Source organism: Durio zibethinus, chromosome 12, assembly GCF_047325235.1.
Source record: "Durio zibethinus cultivar Kanyao isolate XHJ-2024 chromosome 12, ASM4732523v1, whole genome shotgun sequence".
In the NCBI taxonomy this organism is placed as follows: Eukaryota; Viridiplantae; Streptophyta; class Magnoliopsida; order Malvales; family Malvaceae; genus Durio; species Durio zibethinus.
The window spans coordinates 19,451,048-19,472,836 of record NC_143173.1 but is presented as its reverse complement, the minus strand read 5'-3'; the positions used below and the strand labels follow the sequence as shown (position 1 = coordinate 19,472,836).

General features: G+C 27.4%; 1 protein-coding gene and 1 pseudogene across 1 annotated transcript; both read left to right on the top strand.

The window, feature by feature from the left end:
* Window positions 1-5,340: 5,340 nt before the first annotated feature.
* Window positions 5,341-7,312, top strand: LOC149515856 (tryptophan N-monooxygenase CYP79A68 pseudogene; annotated as a pseudogene).
* A 445-nt stretch (window positions 7,313-7,757) lies between these two features.
* LOC111296306 (phenylalanine N-monooxygenase CYP79D16-like) lies at window positions 7,758-8,632 on the top strand. Its single transcript, XM_089741681.1, has one exon. It carries the CDS (start codon window positions 7,766-7,768, stop codon window positions 8,411-8,413), a length of 648 nt encoding a protein of 215 aa, XP_089597807.1. The 5' UTR covers window positions 7,758-7,765; the 3' UTR covers window positions 8,414-8,632.
* The last annotated feature ends 13,157 nt before the right edge of the window (window positions 8,633-21,789 follow it).

Here is a 21,789-nt window from a genome sequence, read left to right as displayed (position 1 = left end):
AAATATAATAATTATAATTATAATTATAAAAACTCTTATTTAATGTTTTTTAAAATAGTTTATGACACTTTATGTTTTTTATTTTTTAAAAAAATTATTTACAATTTTATTTAGATAGAATAAAACATTTATATGTGGTTTAGCAACAAAATTTTTACTTAAGCTAAGTTTATGTTCAAAATTAATTTTAGACAAATTAAAATATTAATACGTTAAATACCTAGCATCCATATTTAATAAAATTACAAACTTAAAAAATATAATAATTTTAAATTTTATCAACTATAGTTATAAATTAATAAGAATTAATCTAATAACAAAAAATAGATAATAATATAAATACCAAAATTACAAAAAATTATTAAATTTTAAATACAAAATCATAAATTAATAAATAACAAAATCAAATTATAATTTTTAATTTTAGTTATTTTTCATCTAACTTATACAAAAAAAATTATTAAAATTTTTCATCTAAAATTCATATATATTTTTTCAAAAATTACAAATTTTCAAACTTATATTTTAATAAAATTACTTACAAAATTAAATAAATAAAAACCCACCCATTCATCCTAACCCACCCCACCTCAGTCAACACCCAAGTGTGATGTGCTTTGGTCCACACATGCATCTCCCTCAATATCAGCCCCTTCCCCCAAAATTTTCCCCAAATTTTGGCAACCAGAAAGGCAGCTCTTCTTCGTGTCTTCTTCTTCTTCCCCTCTTTCTCTGCATCTGTCACTTTCTTTCGTGTACCCTCATCAATATTATTGCCTACAGAGTATTTCGATCTCATCTCTCTTCAATTATCACAAATCTTGCAGATTATCACAAAGATTAACATTATTTTACAGAAATTTTACCAAAACAAAAAAGGTAATGTAATTTTTTCTTATTTTCTTTTATTTTGATTGTTGATTCAAAACTTAAAGCTAATTTGAATTTGAAGAATTTATGGATTGAGTTAAGATTATTGTTGATTGAAAATTTTTTTTGTTTAATTTGAACAGTACTAAGAAAACGGGGATAGCGACAATAACAGACCGTTATTACTGTTATTTTTCGTTACACTGTTTTCTAGCAGCTGTTACACACCGTTTTGAGTGTGATTCAATTTCTCAGTCGCATTTTCTTCAATAGCGGTAGTGGATGGTGCCGCTACTGCAATTTCGCAGCCATTATTCCTTTATACGATCGCTATTTGAAACTTTGATTCTTATAGCCAGCCTATATTCGCAAAGCTCCAAAGCTAACCAACATCTAAAAGGTCCATAGTTTAATCAAATTTTCAAATGCTTTCTAGCTCTTGACATGGAATGTGGAATATCAAATATTTTTTTCTAAAAGAATAGAGTTAGCAATGGATGCAAGGTTTTGACTTATCATTGATAGGCAACCTATTTTTCCTTTTTAGTTGCATCCTACAACATAAAAGGATAATATACTTGTTTTTTTACCGAAATTATCTTGAGATTTAATTTTTAATTTGACATAATTACTTAAAAATTTTCAATTTCAAAGTGACAAATACTTATCTAATCAGTGATTTTGGTTATGGGTTTATTAAACTTTATAACAACTGAACTAAAAGTTAGAGTGCTTAAAATGAAACTATTCATGTCATTGTTTTTATCCAAAATAAAGTATTCCAACCAATTAACCCCATTGTGTCAAACCTAATAAGCCCCATTCCAATCCAATCATGCATTGTAAATAAAAAAAATATTGTTTAATTCGGTATAGTAAAAAAATAAAGCTTTATTTATAGATTTAAAAAATATAAAAAGCTTTTTTAGTATTTTAACCTAATTTTTAATTGTTACCAACTTTGAATCAATATTTGCTTACTAGAAGTATATTTCATCCCAAAAATTCCTAATGAGGTGATCTTTAGAATGATCTCTTATTGCAATATTCTATTCTAACCAGACAATTATAGTATTACACTCCCAAAAAACTACTCTTTTTTTTTAATAATTATATTTATAGTATTCTACTTTCATCACTTTTGAAAATTAATTAAGTTGGTTTATCCAATTTAAGATAACAAAATAAATACATTTATTTAAGATTTGCAGACTAAAAGACCAAAGGAATTTGCCTTCAAGAAATGGTTTTTTATTAGAGATTTGATAAGCATAATGCATCCTTCCAAAAGACAATTGAACTTGAAGAATACAAAGAACCACAACTAGACAATCTTTTTCACATTTAAATTTTGGTACAAAATCAAAATTCGGAAATAAATTATTATCTATAGTGTAGAATAAGACAAGCTATTTTGAATTCTTAACAAATTTTTTTTAAAAAAGGTTTTTTTTAAGCCTAACTTTACAATGAAAAAAAATTAAAATACACACTAAATAAAAAAAAAAAAAAAAACAGGTGATAAATATGCTTCATACCCTACAATCATATGTATCTGCAAAGCTATTATCTTCATATGCATATGAAAAATTTTTCACATTTTTTGCATCATCTCATTTACAATAGACCAAATGTTCCAATATAATTTCATTGCTTCCCGCATTTGATGAGATAATAGAATCATGTTAAATTAATTATTTTAAAACATTTTGATAAAGCTATGATAATTAAAATAATTAGAGCATACTCCATAAAAATTTTCTTTCATAAAAGTGTACTTGACACCCCCTATTCTTCAACTCACACAAAACAAATTATAAAAACAAAATAACTTACCATATTTTTACACTATGATACTTGATGCATGATTCCACAAATATTTTTAACAAATAATTTAAGAGTAAAATAAAAGCAACAATTTAAAATACTTTTGAATATCCACATGTAAAAACGTTTGGAAAACCAAAGCATTCCAACTTACTTCTTTGGTTTCAATACTTTATATTTAAATTTGATCAATATTTAACTAAAAAATCAAGGACAGTTTCTTTTCTCTGAAAATAGAAGACATAAATCATTACAAATACAAAGAATAACTTTTTGGGTGTAAAGAATAAAACTTTTGAGTCTAAATTTTAAATTTTGAGTGTACTTAGAAAATGAATGGATAAATTATTTTGCCCATCATAAATTATTTGGATGTTATTTATTTTTATAGAATATAAAAAATGTTTTTAATTTTAATATATTTAATATAAATTTTTTTTATAAAAGTAGACATTTATAATTTTTAATGTTAAAAAATTAAAAAAGTTTTAAAATATAATTTTAAAATATAAAAAATAAAAAATTTTAATATTAAAAAATATAAATAATTTTAGAACATTCTAAAACTGATTGACAAAGAAAATGAAATGAAAGAAATAATTATTAAGCATAAATAAAAACCTTTTTTAAAAAAAAAAAAAACGTTTCCATGTCTAGTTTTAAGGAGGACAACGAAAAAAAACATGTTGAAAACGAAGCAAACATGGACAGCCTTTTGGTTTATAATAGTATTTTTATTTTATAATTTTATGAGCTTATCATATTTTTATTAGTATATTATTTGCATATATATATATTAATAATATAATAAAATATGCTTTTAAAAATATATATATTATATATTATTAATTAATTCCTCAAAATTTTAATCAAGATCCGTCATTAGCTATTTTCTTTCATTAAAACTTGGTAAACGTGAAACACATTTAAAAAAAATGTATTCATCAGCAGGCAAGCACACGTGAAACACATGAATTAAAAACCAAAACCCACACATTTTTTTTAAAAAAAGGTAAATTATTATTTCCATAAACGAAGATACGTAAGCCGGTTGACTTTGAAATTTTACTTTGGATTCAATGAATTGGTTTATCGAAAAGGAAAAATCAATGAATTGAAGGCTTGTAAAATGGAATCGAACATGCTGTACCTTTTGATGTAACAAAATATTCATAATATCTAAAATAATCAAATAAAAAGAATTATAACCTCATCTCATATATTTATCTTGAAGAAAGCTTAATTAAATAATAAATGAAGATATAAGAAAATAAAAAATAAAAAGAAAATGAGTACCAATAACCATATGTTGTGTTGATTAAGCAAGCATTTAACTCTTGGTTAATTTTAAAAAAAAATCATAGTTCATTCAATTCCTAGCAATTATAAATATAAAAAATAAATTAGCAAATATCAAAATAAATCATTGAATTTTATTCAAAATTGAAAAGTTTTTAATTTCTTATTGCATGAAATTAAAGTTATAAACTTTTATTTCATTATATTTATACACATTAAATTTTGAAGAATAATGAAAAATGTCCGAGTGTTATAATTTTTAAAATAAGGTTGGCTCCACTATTTGTTTTCATGTTTATCCAAATAAATCTTTGTAACCTTTCAAAAGAAAAAAGTGTAAGTAAATATTTTGTTATAAATTAAATCATTCAATTAAAAAATTTAATGAAAATTGAGTATTTTATACTGTTAAGATTTTAATTATAATAAAATAAAAATTTATATTCATAATTTTATATAATAAAATATTAAAATTTTAATTTTTTATATTTTTTAATAAAATTCAAAAATTTATTTGAGTATTATCTCAAAATAATAATCAAATAGTTACATTAGAACGTCATTGGAGAAGATATGGGAAGGGTAAAGTATTCTCTATCCACATCCTTGCATTTTTATATTATACACATTTTCATATCAATACCCAATGGGTATCTTAAATTTATCTTCATATTTATCTTTACAAGTATTTAATGGGTATGAATAATAATTCTTATACCCATAACTTTTTTAAAAAGTAAAAATAAAAATTTTTTTTTTTAGTTTTTTTATTTTTATCTTATATATTTAAGTAATTTTTTAAAATATACATTAATATATATTTTTTTAATAAAAATTTATGAATTCTAATTAATCTAAAATAATAAATTATATTATTTAATAAAAAATTTATTTACTATATATATATAAATATAAATGTAAAATATGAGTTTAGAGTTGGTGCTGTACTACCTGTCCACATTCCTGTATTCAATAAAAATTTATAATCATACACATCTCTATTTTCACTTTCATATTTATTATGTAATATTTATCCTTATCTCGATGAATCAAGGGGGTTAGTTATTCATCAGCATTGGTTTTGCTTCCTTTTCTAGCATAGGTTTTGCTTCCTCTTCTAGCATAGGTTTAAAAGCTTTCGGCCAGACGAGTATTCTACAAAAAGTTAACAAGGAATTCCATTAATGAAATTATATCAAAATCAACAAGCAAAGTAATGAAACTATACCTTGGCAAAGATGATGAGTTCTAAGCCAATTGAAGGGTCGGTGGTCACGGGCAGTCACGGGCTCAAAGGCTCAAGGGCTGGTAGTCACAGGCTTAAGGACTTAAGGTCATTGGCTCATGGGCTCAAGGGTTGGTGGCGGTGAGGAGAAGGCAGCGCAGCACGAGCACAGGTCAATGACAAGGACTGAAAAAAGGAGAGAAGAGAGAAATGAAAGTTGGGGTTTTCAATCAAGGAACAAAGGTAAGGGGGAATGAGATTTTTAAATTTAATTGACTTTTATCGACAGATTATCATCGGATATTCTGTCAATAATTCAAAAATTTTTTAACTTTTAACGATGGATACCGATGGAATCCATCAATATTTTTTATTTTTAACGACCGATTACTAACATATTTCTTTGGTAATTAAAAAATAACCCTCCAATTTAATTCCAAATATATATATTTTAAATCGAAAATTTTTTACACACTAAATAAATCCATCAATAAAGCTTTTAGTGATGGATTATTGACAAATTTATTTCATCAATAAAAAATGCACCAAATCCTCATTTTTCTCATGGCAATTTCACCTACGAATTACCAATGATTGTTTTCCATAGTAAATTTCGTTAGCATTTTGTCGGTAGGTAATTGATAAAAAATTTCTAAATTATTTTTTAATTTTTGTTTGTAAACCATCGAAAATCTTTCAATAATTACCGATAAAAAAATTTCGTCCATAAAAATCGATCAATGTGAAAAAAACAGATACCAAAATAACAAACAGAATGACACTTACTATCTAGCGATTTTAACAAGCTCTTAAATTTTTAACAAAGTACAATGAATGTCAAAACAATGTTTAAAACTCTCTCTCTCTCTCTAATCTCTATATATAGATCGACCTATCATCCATTTTGTGTAGACAAGCATACAAATAGACAGACGGACAGAAGAAAAGTTCTGTTTAATTGTTAGGAAATGGATAACTCCACTAATATTTCCTCCCCATTTCCTCTGCTGCCTTATTGGAGCAACTCTCATGATTTACCGTCTCTAGCGTTTTTTTATTTCATTCAACACATGTCTTAGTCTTTCTGTTTGCACTCCTTGTCGTTTTCAAATTGAAAGGCAACACTAGAAATGAGAACCCAAACCAAGCACCTCACCCACCAGGGCCAACTCCCTGGCCAGTCATTGGAAACCTCCCTGAATTATGGAAAAACAAGCCTGCCTTCAGGTGGATTCTTGGCCTCATGAAACAACTGGACACCGATATTGCTTGTTTCCGCCTGGGAAACATTCATGTCATTCCCCTCACTTCACCTGAAATTGCTCAAGAATTCTTGAAAAAACATGATGCAGTTTTTGCATCGAGGCCTATTACGATGGCAACTGATTATGCTTCTCGTGGTTTCTTGTCAATAGCGTTTGTCCCATGGGGAGATCAATGGAAGAAAATGAGAAAATTGGTTGTTTCAAACATAATTAGTCCACAAAGACTTAGCTGGTTACTCCAAAGAGAAACCAAGAAGCTAATAATCATGTTAGGTTCATTTACAACCAATGCATCAACAATGAAGCTGATATTTCCAATGCATCCGTTATAAACCTGAGACTTGCAACCAGGCAATATACAGGAAATGTCATCAGGAGGATGATATTCAACAAAAGATACTTTGGAAAGGGCAAAGAAGATGGAGGGCCTGGACATGAAGAAGAAGAGCACGTCGAATCTCTCTTTACTGTTCTCATGCACATTTACTCTTTCATCCTATCAGACTATGTACCTTGGCTGAGAGCATTAGATTTGGAGGGTAACGAGAAGATTGTGACTAAGGCTCTGAGAATTGTCAACAGTTACCATGATCCGATTATTGATGAGAGAGTACAACAGTGGAGAGAAGGGAAGAAGAAGGAGCCTGAAGACCTTCTTGATGCCTTCATTTCAGCAAAGGATTCAAATGGGAAGCCAGCATTTTCAGTTGTAGAGATCAGAGCCCAATGCACGGTGAGATTCTTAATTACACGTTTAAACACAATTCTACCTTTTAGCTTGCATGTGGTTACTATACTTTGTGAAAATTTAATATCTATATTATAATTTATATAAATTTAGTTCTTATATAATTCGATAATTTTAATCTAATCACTAATTTTGTTAATTTTTTGCCGTTAAAAGTATTAATGTCAGCATGTTAACACCACATTAATAGAGTCAATGGCTGCATCAATATTTTTAACTATATAAAATTGACAAAATTAATGATTGAATTAATATTATCAGTTCAAAATAATACGATAACTAAATTTGTATAAATTACCGTACAAGGATTAAATTCTAAATTTTCATAAAATATAAAAACCTCTAACATAATTTATCCTAAAATTAACTAAATTAATCAACTTGTGTACTAAAATGGAAGGATTATGGAGCTAATTTTTAATTAATTTTACGTACAAATTTAATAATCACGTACGATCGATGGTATTTGGTGGTGATGGATAAAATTTTTTGGTTAACTAAATTAAGTGTGGTGATCCTTGTTTGGTATACATGCAGGAATTGATGCTTGAAACAGTGGATAATCCTGCTAATGTAGCAGAATGGGCTATGGCAGAGATGCTCAACAAACCTGAAATTCTCCAAAAAGCCTGCCAGGAAATAGACAGTGTTGTTGGAAAGGAGAGATGGGTTCAAGAAGCTGACATTCCAAAACTCAATTATATAAAGGCTTGTGCAAGGGAAGCTTTTCGGCTTCACCCCATTGCACCCTTCAACGTTCCTCACGTGTCAATAGCCGATGCCACAGTTGCCGGCTACGTCATCCCTAAAGGTAGTCATTTCCTGCTCAGCCGAGCAGGCCTAGGCCGGAACCCGAAAGTTTGGGACGAGCCATTGGAATTCAAACCTGGGCGGCATCTGAAGGATGGTTTGAGTGACAAAGTTGATCTGACAGAGCCGGAACTGAGGTTCATTTCGTTTAGTACCGGAAGGCGTGGGTGCATAGGCGTGGCTCTTGGGACTGAAATGACTGCAATGCTGTTTGCCAGGCTGATTCAAGGTTTTAAATGGAACGTACCGCCTAATGAATCGAAAATTGACCTCTCTGAATCGGAAGATGATCTTTTCTTGGCAAAACCATTACATGCACTGGCTAAACCACGCTTGCCTGCTGCACTCTATACTCAGCTTGACTACTAGTCAAATTTAAAAAGCTTTAGTGCTACAATACTGTACTAAATAAACTCTAACCAAGTTATTATTAGAGGTCATGAGAATAAGACATGTAGTCATCATTAAGCGGTGATATTCAGCATGTTTGGAATTCAAAATCCAACGTGGGCAACCCTATGTTATTGCTATATATGATTCCAATTTCCATTAAGAATCTAACCATGCAAGTTGAGTTTCCCTGATTCAGCCAAGCAGTAGCTTTTTTTTCACCAATTGGAAATGAAGGCGCACATACTTATACCAAGTGATGTTCATAAGTCCATGGATGAATAATATTAGGAAAAAATGCCAATTAAACGTAATTTTCAATCATTCTAAAAAAATTTTAACTTTTGGTAGAGTTAAGCAGCTTTACTCCCTTTTGTGGTATCTTGTTTTGATTTTGCGAAAATGTTCAGAAATTTTTAGTCCAATTTTGACTTTTATTAATTAAAAATTTTCTTTTTCAAAATACCCTCATATTGAAAAATAGAAAAAGGATTTTTCATATAGTTAAATGGTAATAAAAAAGTAAAAATGAATTTTTTTACTTTTTAAATTAATGAAACATTTTTTAGGCATGTAAAAATATGCAAACAAAATATGATTTATTATACGGGGAGAGCACTATTATTCTCTTATTTCATTTATATTCAATGTCCTTTTATGTTTTTAAATATTAATACAAAATTTATGGCACTATGAATTAATATTTCAATATAGTATATATAATTAAAAATAGTAATATGATAAATTACAAAATTTTAACATGTGGTAAACCAAAATAAATATAACTTTTTAAGGTTTAAAAAATGCCAATTAACCTGTCTAACCATTTTCGCGTTAATTTGAAGTTGAAAGCAAATTTTTTTTTTTGTTTGAAATCTCTATTCTTTCCTTAATTTTCGTCCCATTAATAAAGTTGATTTGAAAATTAACAAAAGAAAGCACAAAATCCTAAACCCTAAATTTATTTGAACTCTAACCAAAGAGTATGTATTTGTAATTTATCCTATTAGTAATAAAGATATAAATATTAATTTTCTTTGAGAAATTAAAACAAAAAACCTACACATCAAAGCTAGATTGGACTGACAGTGAAAACAAAAAAAATGGATTTTTGAGTTTAATTCAACCCCTTCATTTTATTTTTTTTCCTAATTAATTTTCAATAAATCAATTATTAGTTTCAAAATTAAATTTAATCCCTTTACTATTTTAGTTAAGTAGGTTTTATCTCTCAAAATTAATTTTAATTGATTCAATGCTAACACTTTTATTAATAATGAAATGAAGGAAATAGCACAAAAGTTTTTAATAATTTTTCATTTTTGTTTCAGATTCAGCAAAAGTATATATTAAAGAACCTCAGAGTGCGACAATTGCTTTTTTCTAACATCAAATTCTGCCCCTATGCTCATAAAAAGAAATACAAAACGGTAAAATAAAATAAATAAATAAATAAATAAAAACCTTGTAGTGTTAGAAAATTCACAGCAAGCTTTCCTGGAACATAAGTAGGAAAGTAAGAAAGGTCAGAAATACCCTTCTCTATAGTTATTGTTGGAAAGTGGGAGGGAGCTGTTGGTGGTGAAAGGAGGGAGTTCTGTGGGGCAAGGGGTGAGAGAGAGTAATAATTATCAGAACGCGGTGACGAATGCCGTGACGATTACGCGCAGTATTTGCAAGGTGGAGAATAGTAATGGTGGTGGTGGATGTGGGCTTAGTGGGAGGAAAGACGTTTCATTTTCGAGCGAGTCTGCTGATTCTTTGGGGGTCATTTTATCCGACCCTGTCATGTAAGTAATTTTAATCTAAATGTTGAATGAATAATTAGTAATTTTGTTTTATATCTATATCTTGATGTTGAATTTTGGCGATAATTTATGTATTAATAGGCAGTGTTAACTGCTAGTTCATGTAGTTGTGAAATTTATAAACTAGTGAGCTTCAGCTGAGATTATGAGGTTGAGGAAAGTTGGTATTAGTAGTGTAAGTTGCTGCAGCAAGTTATGTATGCTATGCTGCAAGGCTAGGGAACAAGTAGGGCTATGGAGAAATTTGCCTCCTTTTAGCGAAGTTGGTACATTTGTTACTAATATAATTGAGCAACAACTTTTGGTCGAGGACACGGTTGAAGTCTTGTATCCTGGTGCGTTATATATCATGGGCTTAGCTCTAATCATTTGGGACTCCCATTTTTCTTTTGCAAATAGATTTTTTTTTTTCAAACGTTGCCCCTAACGTGGAGAGTGATACTTAGTATCTAAGTTTCTTGCAAAGAAATTATTATAGGCTCAAAAGGGATAATAAATGAATGATTTTACTTTTTGTACAAAAGGTAAAAGAAATACGTTTATTTCTCATTTCAAATATGAATACTTTTTTTGAAAAATCTCTATTGAATGAAATGAAGCTTGTGGATATAAAGGATTACATTCTCCTAAAATGGTTTTATTTTTGCCTTTTGCTAAATAAGCAAAGCATGTTAACTTTAATTCACCCAATATATTAGGGGTTTAAGTCATCAATCTCATCATATGAATGACATTTTCAAGATTAAATCCCAAATTATTGTCACAATTATCTGACTATTCATTACTTGGAATATGGGAGCGAGTAAAGCATGATGGGATACAGAAAAGTAATGATAAAAAGAAGAATATGCAATAAAATGCATTTGCCATTTTATTGAAATGCAAGATAAATTCAAGATAAACACATAAAATACCTCCCTAAAGTTCATTACTTCTTAAAAAAAACTTCTAAAACATCTTCTCAAAATCATGCCCTTGTATTATTGAGCAAAATATTTTCAATGACATTCGACCTTTCATTATCGTCAAATTTTATCAAACCAGCATTGATGAGACCTTATACCTTATGCTTTAGAGCAACAAAATTCTCTGTTAAGTGACCTATGATTCTATAATGGTAGTCATATTGAGTATTAGCATCATACAATTTCAGATAAGGAGGTTTCAATGCCTCAACATGAATAGGGGCTAGCAAATGATTTTTCAATAAATGTGACAGCAAGTCTATATATGTTATAAGATTACGATCAAAAGAAGCTTTTTTTTTTTTTTGTCGTTTTGTGATTCCTTTAAATTGCTGGTTTGATTATTAGATCTTGGGGTTATTTAGAGCCAAGTCTATGATATGCTCGTACTGGGTAATGAACGCCTTTGCCAATTTTTTCCATGAAGTAATACAAGTCCTATTTAGCTGGATATACCACTTTGTAGCAAAACCAATATGGTTGTCATGGAATACATGAAGCAATAATTTCTTGTCACTAATATAAGCGACCATTTTTTAATGGGACATAGTGACATGAGTCACTGGATACTTAGTACCATTATACTTTTTAAACTCTAAGACTTTAAATTTTGGTGGGATAACAACATCAAGAACCAAGCAAAGTCTAGTCGTATCCATAAAATCGTAAAAATTTATTCTTTCTACAACTTGTAATCTTTCATCTAGCAAATTCATCTTTTGCTCAAATCTAAAGTCTTCTAAGGCTTTTAGTGCTTTCAACTTCTTCTTTGAGTCATTTAGATTTTGAACTTATACTAGTTCTATTGCTTTTTTTCTAAAAATAGGATTGACATAACTTTAAAAGTGCCCTTGAGTTGCTGCAAAAGGCATTCCAAGGTACGTATATCCTATTGGGAATGGGAATTACTGTGGAGGAATTGCTTAAGTGGACTAGACTGGGCTTGAGATGGACCATACCTAGAAGGGTATAAGGGGTCAACGATATTTTGTGATGGATGGTGATGGGGGCTGGCATCTTCTTCCATACCTTCCTCTTTGTTCAACTTGTTTAGGGCTTATAAGATTTTATTCAACTTCCTTTGAGCTCTTTTTGGCCTTTTCTATTTTCTTAAAATGATTTGTGTTCTCTTGCTCCATCTATTTAGCTTGAACTTGGGTATTATATTGGTGGTAAGTTAATTGAGTAGAGTTTTTAAATAGTTGAGCTATCCTTAAACCTAGACCTGATAATTTTGAACATGATATGATGATAGACATGGAATTGATATGAATAAAAAACACAAAGATAACAAATTTTAAAATTTTAGCAAAAATTATAAATAGGTTTAAAAAAATAAAAAAAAATATTTTATGTTTTTCTGTTGACACAAATTGTGATAGGTAATTTTTGTATAAAATACGATATGAATATATAAATTTTTAGTATTTTATATTATACAAATACACGAATTATCATGTATACTTAAATTTATGTACCACTATTTTAAAATTAGTGCACTATTCATGCAAATGCAATGTATGAGAGATAATGTTTGTCCATTTTAAAAATTTCAACAAAAAAAAAAGCCTTATTTTTTTTCCATAGAATCAAACTAGATGTTTAGTGGGTTTCATGAAAGCTTTTGTTGAAAATAGCTTTAAGGTAGGTATTTTATGTAGTATATATGCATGTTTATGAATATACAAGCAATGAAATTGGTTAATTAGCTCAATATAAAAATAAGTCTATTAGCACAAATAGAATATAATAATATGATTATAAACTTTGGGTCAATTCTAAAAGATAAAAGAAACATGGCTCTACCTATAGTTTAGGCTCATAAAGCTAACTATATGTGGTTTTAGGTAATTTTAAAGGTTTCAAAATTATTCCTCACATCATTGTCCATCATAAACTAATAAGGCACCCTATCTTCGTCCATCATAAACTATAAGCGGAAAGGATTTAATTTGAGTGAGAAAATTTCGCTAGCCATTATAGAGCATTAAAACTTTATAAAAGTATAGGTACTATACTCCTTTCTAGAGGGATGAAACTTAGGTATAGAATTTATGTTTATGCACATGCATATGAATGATATAATAAATACATTTTAAAAAAATAATGATAATAATAAAGAAAAAATATTATAAAAAAAACTAACTTTATTAGGTTTTTGGATAACACAAATTAATTTGTTGCTTGACTCTCGGCTTATCCCCAGTAAAGTCGTTGAACTATCATAATATATAAATATGTAAACCTATCGCTAGACACAATTTAATGAGTCGCCATCAATTTTTTTTTATTTAGGTGTGCTGGCCACCTAACCGAATCTATCTTTTTAAAAGAATGTCCCAAGCTTGACTCGTGTATCTTTAATAAGTGGATTCTAGTATACGAAACCAAGCTAGGTTCGAGAGTACGGTTATATATGAAGAAAGTTATAATACCCTTATAACGCCCATTAAAGAATAGTACCAGTTATTTTCATATTATCCCTTAAGCCTTCTAAAATTTAAATGTATTAAGAACTATTCTTAACTAACTCTAATATTTTAACAAAAAATTAAGAAAAATCCCTTGACTTCAATAGTTTACAAGAAAATAATTATTTTTCTTGAAGAGGCTTTATCATCGAATCATTTCACATTTGTCTTATTTTTTATAAAATTCTTAAAAAAAATTTAATTTCAAAGAAAATTGATACTTCAACTTTTTCCTCAAAATTTTTTAAATTATTTTTTGTTTAAGGAAAAATTAATACTTTCAACTTTTTTCTCAAATTTTTTGAAATTATTTTTATTTAAGAAAATTTAATACTTCACTTTTTCTTAAAAATTTTTAAATTATTTTTGTTTAAAGAAAATTTGATAACTCTATTTTTTTCTAATTTTTGAAATTATTTTTGGTTTAGGAAAATTTTGATACTTTAACTTTTTCTTCAAAAAAATTTTTATTTAACTTAAAGAAAAATTGGTACTCCAACTTTATCCTTAATTTTTTAAAATAATTTTTTTTAGAGGAAAAATTGATAATTCAAATTTTTTTTCCTCAAGTTTTCTTGGAATTTTATCTTGAGGAAAATTTAATATTTTAACTTTTTCCCCAATTTTTTTTGAAAATTTTCTTATTTTAAGGAAAAATTAATATTTTTACTTCTCCTTAAATTTTTGAAAATAAAAAACTAATAAATAAATAAAATGAAAGAATAAATGGAAAGAAACTTAAAAAATATTAATTTAATAAATAAGAAAAAGAAAAAGAAAAAAACACTGAAACAAAAACTCAGCTCGGCTAAAAAATCGTCTTAGTACTTGGCCACTAACTCAGGGATGGCTTGGAGGTTTGACGGCTTGGCTTGAGGCTTAAACAGCTCGGCTTCAACAGATAAAATAGCTTTTTGGTTGAACAAAATGGGTCTAGTTCGGATCTTGGTAAAACACGTGGATCTTGGGAATTAAAACGCTTCAAAACATCATTATTTGGTCTTTTGTATATAATTCCAAAGTCTACCTTTTTTTTTAAGAATATCTTTTTTGCTCTCTCTCCTATTCTGCTTCTCTATTTAAAAGCAATATCCAACAACCAGATTTTGCAAAGCTTGTTAGAAGTTCATCAATTTTTTGAAATTTTTAGTCAAAATCTAAAAATCACACCAGAATATCATCGAAAATTGAGATTTTTTTTTCTAGAAAACTCATCAAAAAATTTAAATTCTGCCAAAAAATTCAATCAATTTTTGAAAAATTTTCAACAGAATTCTAAAAAACAAAAAACCTTTTGGTTTTTGCTAATTTAAACCCCAAACATGCTTCCTTACTAAATTTTCCTTGAATCAAATCTCCTCAACTAAAAAGTAGGAAAAGCTAACACTTATTCCTTCGATTCTCTCAATTTTTTAACTTTAATTCCTCTGATTGTTGTGTTATTACTAATATTGCAAGTTTATTTATAGGTGAAGACTGGTAGAATCCCTGATTATTTAGGATTTAATTTCCAAAATTTTGCATTATCATGGAAAGAAAATCAATCTTTATCTTTGAGAATTTAAACTTAAATGAATTTTGATAAAACCAATCTCATCATTGACCCCTTTTCTCTTTTCCCTTTTTTTTTTTTTTGGAAATATTCATATAAATGTTTAAAAAAACGAAATAAGCATAATGGATAACAAATAAAAAATAAAAATAAAAGAACAAAAAGGATAAATAAATTTTAAAAGAAATACATATATGTACACATAGATAAAATAAAAGGATAAAGAGTAATAATAAAATATAAAAAAAATTCAATAATTAAGCTTGAATTGAATTTGAGCCCAGACTAAATAGGGTATCCATAAGAAGTACAACCAGATTATCTTTTTTACATTTAACTTTTGGTACGAAGTCAAAATTATGAAAGAAATTATCATCTATGGTGTAGAATAAAATAAAACTATTTTGAATTCTTATCAATATTTTATAAAAAAAGTTCTTTCATTAGCCTGACTTTACAATTAAAAAATTTAAAACACACACTAAATTAAAAAAAAAAAAGTGATGAATATGCTTCGCACTCTACAATTATATGTAACCTCACAGCTATTATCTTCTTGCTTAGATGGAAAAACTTTCACTTTTTTTGCATCAACTCCTTTATAATATACCAAGTTTCACTACAATTCCATAGCTTCTTAAATATGGTGGGATAATAAAACCATGTTAGATTGATTATCTTGAGACATTTTAATAAAACTCTAACAATTAAAATAATTATATCATATGCCATAAAAAGGTCTTTTTTTATAAAAGTGTACGTGACACTCGTGTCCCTCGACCCACACAAAAATGAAAGATTATAAAAAAAATAATTTACCATATTTGTGCACTATGATACTTATTGCATGGTTCCACAAACTAGTTTTGGTGAATAATTTGAGTCAATACCATTTTTCTCATGAATGTGAATTTGTTGGATGAATAAGTGTGAGTGAAAAGTTGAGAAAAATAATTGTGAGGAAGATCTATCACTGCACAATTCTTGAGAGAGATAGAAAACTGATTTTGAAGAACTCAATAATTAGGTAGAAATATTGGATTGTCAACAAGTTTAAAAATGTGTATAACTTTCACTCTTTGTCTATCCTAATATACAAATGTAAAGCTAACATATTATATATTGAGTTCTTTTTTTTTTTATAGGTATATATTTATATTTTCTTCAATTTAATTTTTATTGTTTATTTCTTAATTACATTTACACAATGATTGATATCCGTAACGGAGCACGGGTTGGTGTATATATATATATATATATACAAAATAAATTTAAATAAATTATTTAAATATTGTTTAAATTAAGCAGGGATTATCATTCTAGTCGATATGAAAATAAACGAAAGTGGGGATAATCATTCAAATCATGTCTTGTTTAATTGCCCGTGGGTTAACAAATTCTGGTGCAATTTTCTACTATGGTGGAATATTAACGGTGTCAACCACAATCCTCGATTTTATTTATGCTAAACTGTTTTGAGATCCCTTTTATACGGAATTTCGAAGTCTTGGTGGCTAGCCACGCATTCTCAGCAGCCATATCTGATCTTTGTGGTTGGCTAAGAATGAATCAGCGTCTATGAAACACGGGTACTTCTAGACCCTTTCGCATTGGTGTCATATTTGTGTTTGATACGATACGTCATACTACGTATCAGATTTGATTGGTTATGATAAGAACACTGAAAAAGACAATTTGGATTCTAAATTAGTCCATCTTGATTTAAATCCGTATTCCTAGTAAAAAAAAAAAAAAGAAGACATGAATCATTACAAACACAAAGAAATTTGAGTGTAAAGAATAAAAAATTGGGCATAAATTTTAATTTTGAGTCTACTTAGAAAATGAATATATAAAGTATTTTATCCATCCCAAAATATTTGAATTTTATTGATTTTTACGGAATATAAAAAAATTTAATTTTATTGTATTTAACATTAAAATTTTTTCTAAAATTAAAGTTTTATAAATTTTAATATAAAAAAATCATAAAAATAAAAATTTTAAATGTTCAAAAATATAGATAATTTTAGGACATTTAAAAAATAATGGATAAAAAAAATGAAATGAAAGAAATAATTTTTAAGCATAAATAGAAACTTAAAAAAGAAAAAAAAACACGTTTCCATATATAGGTTTCAGGACAACATAAAAAAAATGTTGAAAGCAACGCAGACATGGACAACCTTTTGGTGTGTGGTCTGTGGCCCATCTAACCCATGTGAGAGAGAGAGAGAGACTTGATTTTATTACAAGCTCCATTGCACCATGCACAATAAAAACATGCTAGGACTCTTTAACTTCTCAATTTGGAAGCACTCCATTTTTTTTTTTTTTTCTGTTTCTCACTAAGCAGTATATATCGTATTCAAAGGGATGTGACCATCTTATTGTTATTTTGAGGTAATACTTAAATAAATTTTTGAATTTTATTCTAAAATAAAATAAATTTTTTATATTTTATTACATGAAATTAAATTAAAATTATTATTTTATTGTAATTAAATTTTAACGTTATAAAATATTCAAATTTTGTTAAAATTTTATAGTTGAATGATATAATTTATAGAAAATACTTAAACTTTTTTCATTGGAAGGTTAATTGGATTTATTTGGATAAACTTGAGAACAAATAATTTAGTCAATTTTGTTTTAAAAATTATAACACTTGGACTTTATTCATTATTTTTTAAGATTTAATGTATATAATTGTCATAATGTATTGATTTAGGAATCAATTGCTAAACATAAAAATCAAAAGTCATTATTAATTTTTTTATTACGGTACGATTGACCACTAATCTTATTTTTTAATTTACAAACTTAAGATTAAGTTTGAGAGTATAATCATACAAGTGAAATGTTAGAGTACCTTCATATTACTCTTTCAAAGACGATATCAATTAATTTTATAAAATCTTAAAATAATCTTATTTAAATAATATTTTTAAAGACGATACCAATTAATTTTATAAGATCCTAAAATGATCTTGTTTAAATAATATTTTACTTTTTATATTTTAATTATTTTAAATATTAAAAATTTTCTAAGTTATTTCTTATATTTTAGTGTAACTTAAAAAAATTTTCACTTAAGAGTATTCAAAAAAAATATTTATTTTCTTAAAAGGGTTCTATTGTTATATTTATTTTAATATTTTAATAACAAAGCAAACAATATTGCCGTATTGTTTCTAAAAAAATCATACCAACACTTTTGGTATGTTTTAAAGAAATTTTTTATGTAAAATTTTGAAAAAATTATCACTTGTGATATTTTTATATGTTTATTATTGATGAAAATTTTAATTTACTTTAAAATATTTATTAATTGTTTATATTATTATGAATGTAAGTAAAAAATTATATCGATTTAATTGTCAAAATATTTTTAATATATTTGAAAAAATCTTTGAAAAATTTTTCACTTAAGAGTTTCGATAAATATCATCACTCATGATTTTATTTTTATTCTATCATAAAAAAATTTTACTTTCTTTAACAATTTATTATCAAGTATTTTATATTTTTTTATCATTTTATAATTTTATTATCTATTTATTTTTTTATTAAAGAGATTTCTCAAGATTCCACCAACATTTTTAACAAAAGTTTGAAAAACGCTTTTTTCAAAAATTATTATTAAAATTACCATTCATGATTTTATTTTAATTTCATCATTAGGAGTCTCATGAAATTATCATTATTATTATTATTATTATTATTATTATTATTATTATTTATCAGATTAGGATGCACCTACACCACAAATTTTGGGACGTAGAGTGCTGAACTGACCCCCTCAATTGGCCTCTTCGTTCCAACCGAAAGGTTCATTGTCACTTAAGTTTTCTGGTGTACAAGTTGCCGTGGTCTTTTGCACCCAACCATCAATGCTTGTAAAAGTTCCAAGCGCACACGGCTTTTTGCCTTTGTCTTAATCACTTTGATCGGTATATTCGTCAAAATAAAAATATGTAGTTCTAATTAATGGTTCTTCCAACCCCCTCTTAGCCCCTAAACCACACCTTTTTCTAGTATCTATTCACCAATTTTTCCTTTTCTCCTTTGCATATTAATTCTCATTTTAATATGAAATCAGTGACAAATTTCATACAATCTATTATTTTATGATTGTTGGCAAGATTGAGTTGTTTAATCTTTAAAAGAGAAATAAGATCATTCAAACATGTAACTTTTCATTTTCATTTCCTAATTTTATTCAATTAGTTAATATACATGTATGGAAGAGATTTGAAACAAAATAAATTAAAAAAAATATTTTTTGCCCCAAGATTTAAAAAGTTAATGGATTATTATTTTGATTGAATTCACTTAGTATATTTAAATTAATTTTATATATTTTCAACTCAATAAATAAGTTTGAAAAGTTAATATGTATTCATTTAAAACATAATTTTTAAAAAATAATCACTTATTTTAATAAAAAGGTTCGTGTTAAATTTAAAATAAATATTATATATCAAATTGAGATATATGGATGATATTATAAATCCTTACAAACTTTTGAAGTTTTTTTAAGTAATGAGATCATATATATATATATATATATATATATATATATATTTTATATAAGAGATCATAATGTGCGGATAATAAAAAAAATTAATAGTGATTGAAATTTAAATTTCAAACCTATTAAATATAATTTTTTAAAAGTGATTGCATAAATTAATAAAATTAATTAAATTTTATATTCATTAATATTTTCAGGCTTTGGTTATATTTAATTTATTCTCAAAATGATCTTAAGGGTGCACTCTTCAATAATATATTTAAGATTTTACTCAATTTTTTTTTTCACAAAAAGTAAATTCTGATTGAAAAGAAAAACAAGAAAGAAAATTCTTCTGTAGACTCAATTTTATGAATCCTTATATACTGTCTGATATCCACAACGGCTAAAATATTTCAATCTCAACAAATAAATTTATGCCAATATAATATTTTTATATGACATTGAAAAAATATTTGTATTTGTTTACATGAGTGAAAGATAACTACGAAGTCTAGTATTTTTATGGAGCTACCGGAAGCAATTAATTCTTGGTATGTAAACACCGATTTTGTTTGGGTTTACTGTTTTCATTTTAGTTTAATTTTAATAATAATTTTAATAATAATATCAATAATAATATTAAAAATTAAAAAATTAAAAATCAAAATTATTAAAATATTAATTAAAACAAAGAAAAAAAAGAGAGAAGAAGGACAGAAAACAGAGGGCTAGTACGACGCTGTCGTCGCTCCTGTCCAGCCCTCTGCTTGCCCCCTGTCCAGCCTCGACCAACCTCGGTCTAGCCACCTCTACAGCCTACCTCAACCCATTTACAGCCACCCTACAGCCACCTAGATCCTTCTATTTGAAGCTCTTTAAAACCCTCAGCCTCTTCCCCTTCAGACTGTCTCTCGAACACCAAAAAAAAAAAAAAACACCAAGCTCTCTGGAACCAAAAAAAAAAAACCTTTCAGACAGAAGCTAAAAATACAGAAACAAACCCCCCCAAATGCCGAAATAGAAAAACCAAAAAACACAACAACACAGTCCTCTCCGTAGGGAAGAACCCAGTGCCGAGTCACTTGCACCAAAAAAGAAGGGTATCAACTAGTTTTTGAAAAAAAAGAGAAAGAAAAGAATACAAAAAACATCGAGCCCAGATCTACGATTATCGGAGCTACTTCTCGTAAAAAGGACAATCGATTTGAACTCAGGAGGTTGAAAAGGAACCTCCTAGTCAGTTTTGAAGTTTTCGGCCACTGATGACCACCACCGATGGTGACCTAGGCGGCGATCGACGTGACGGTCTGGCGACTGGACGGCAAGAGCCCCGGAGCTCTTTTCCTTTTTTTTTCTCTGAAACAGAAAAGAATGAACAAAAAATTTTTTTAGTTATATATAGAAAAGCAAAGCTCAAAACGACGTCGTTTTGGGCAGAAAAGATCCGTGCATGGACCCGGACTCGACCCAGGGTCCGCGTAATCGACCCGTCAACCCGACTCCTTAGCAACTCTAAATCGATTTGACCAAACCGAACTGAACCGCTCCCTAGAACAATCCGAACGGCTCCTCAACTGACTCAACCAAACCGCGCGTCGAACCGATCACTTTTTGGTCCAATCGAACCACCGTGATCGGTCCGATTCAAGAAAAATATATTTTTTTAATTTTTTAATTTTTTTATATATTATTATTTTTGTTATTTTAAGTATTTTTTTTATATTTATGCATAGTAAGTTCTTAAATTTGTTAGGATAAATTTTTAATTGTTTTAATAATAATAAAAATGAAAACAAGTAAGATAATAATTAAAATATATATATTAAAAATGCTTAAATAATAATAATAATAATAATAATAATAATAATATATTTTTTTATTATTTTTCCTGCATAGATGTTGAAGGGAATAAAAACATATTCCTAAAAATAATTTTACCTAGATGTTAGGGAATTATTATTAATAAATTTTCATAAAAAGAAATATATGAGAAATTTTTAATTAATTTTTAAAAATCATTAAAATCGAACTTGCTCCGAA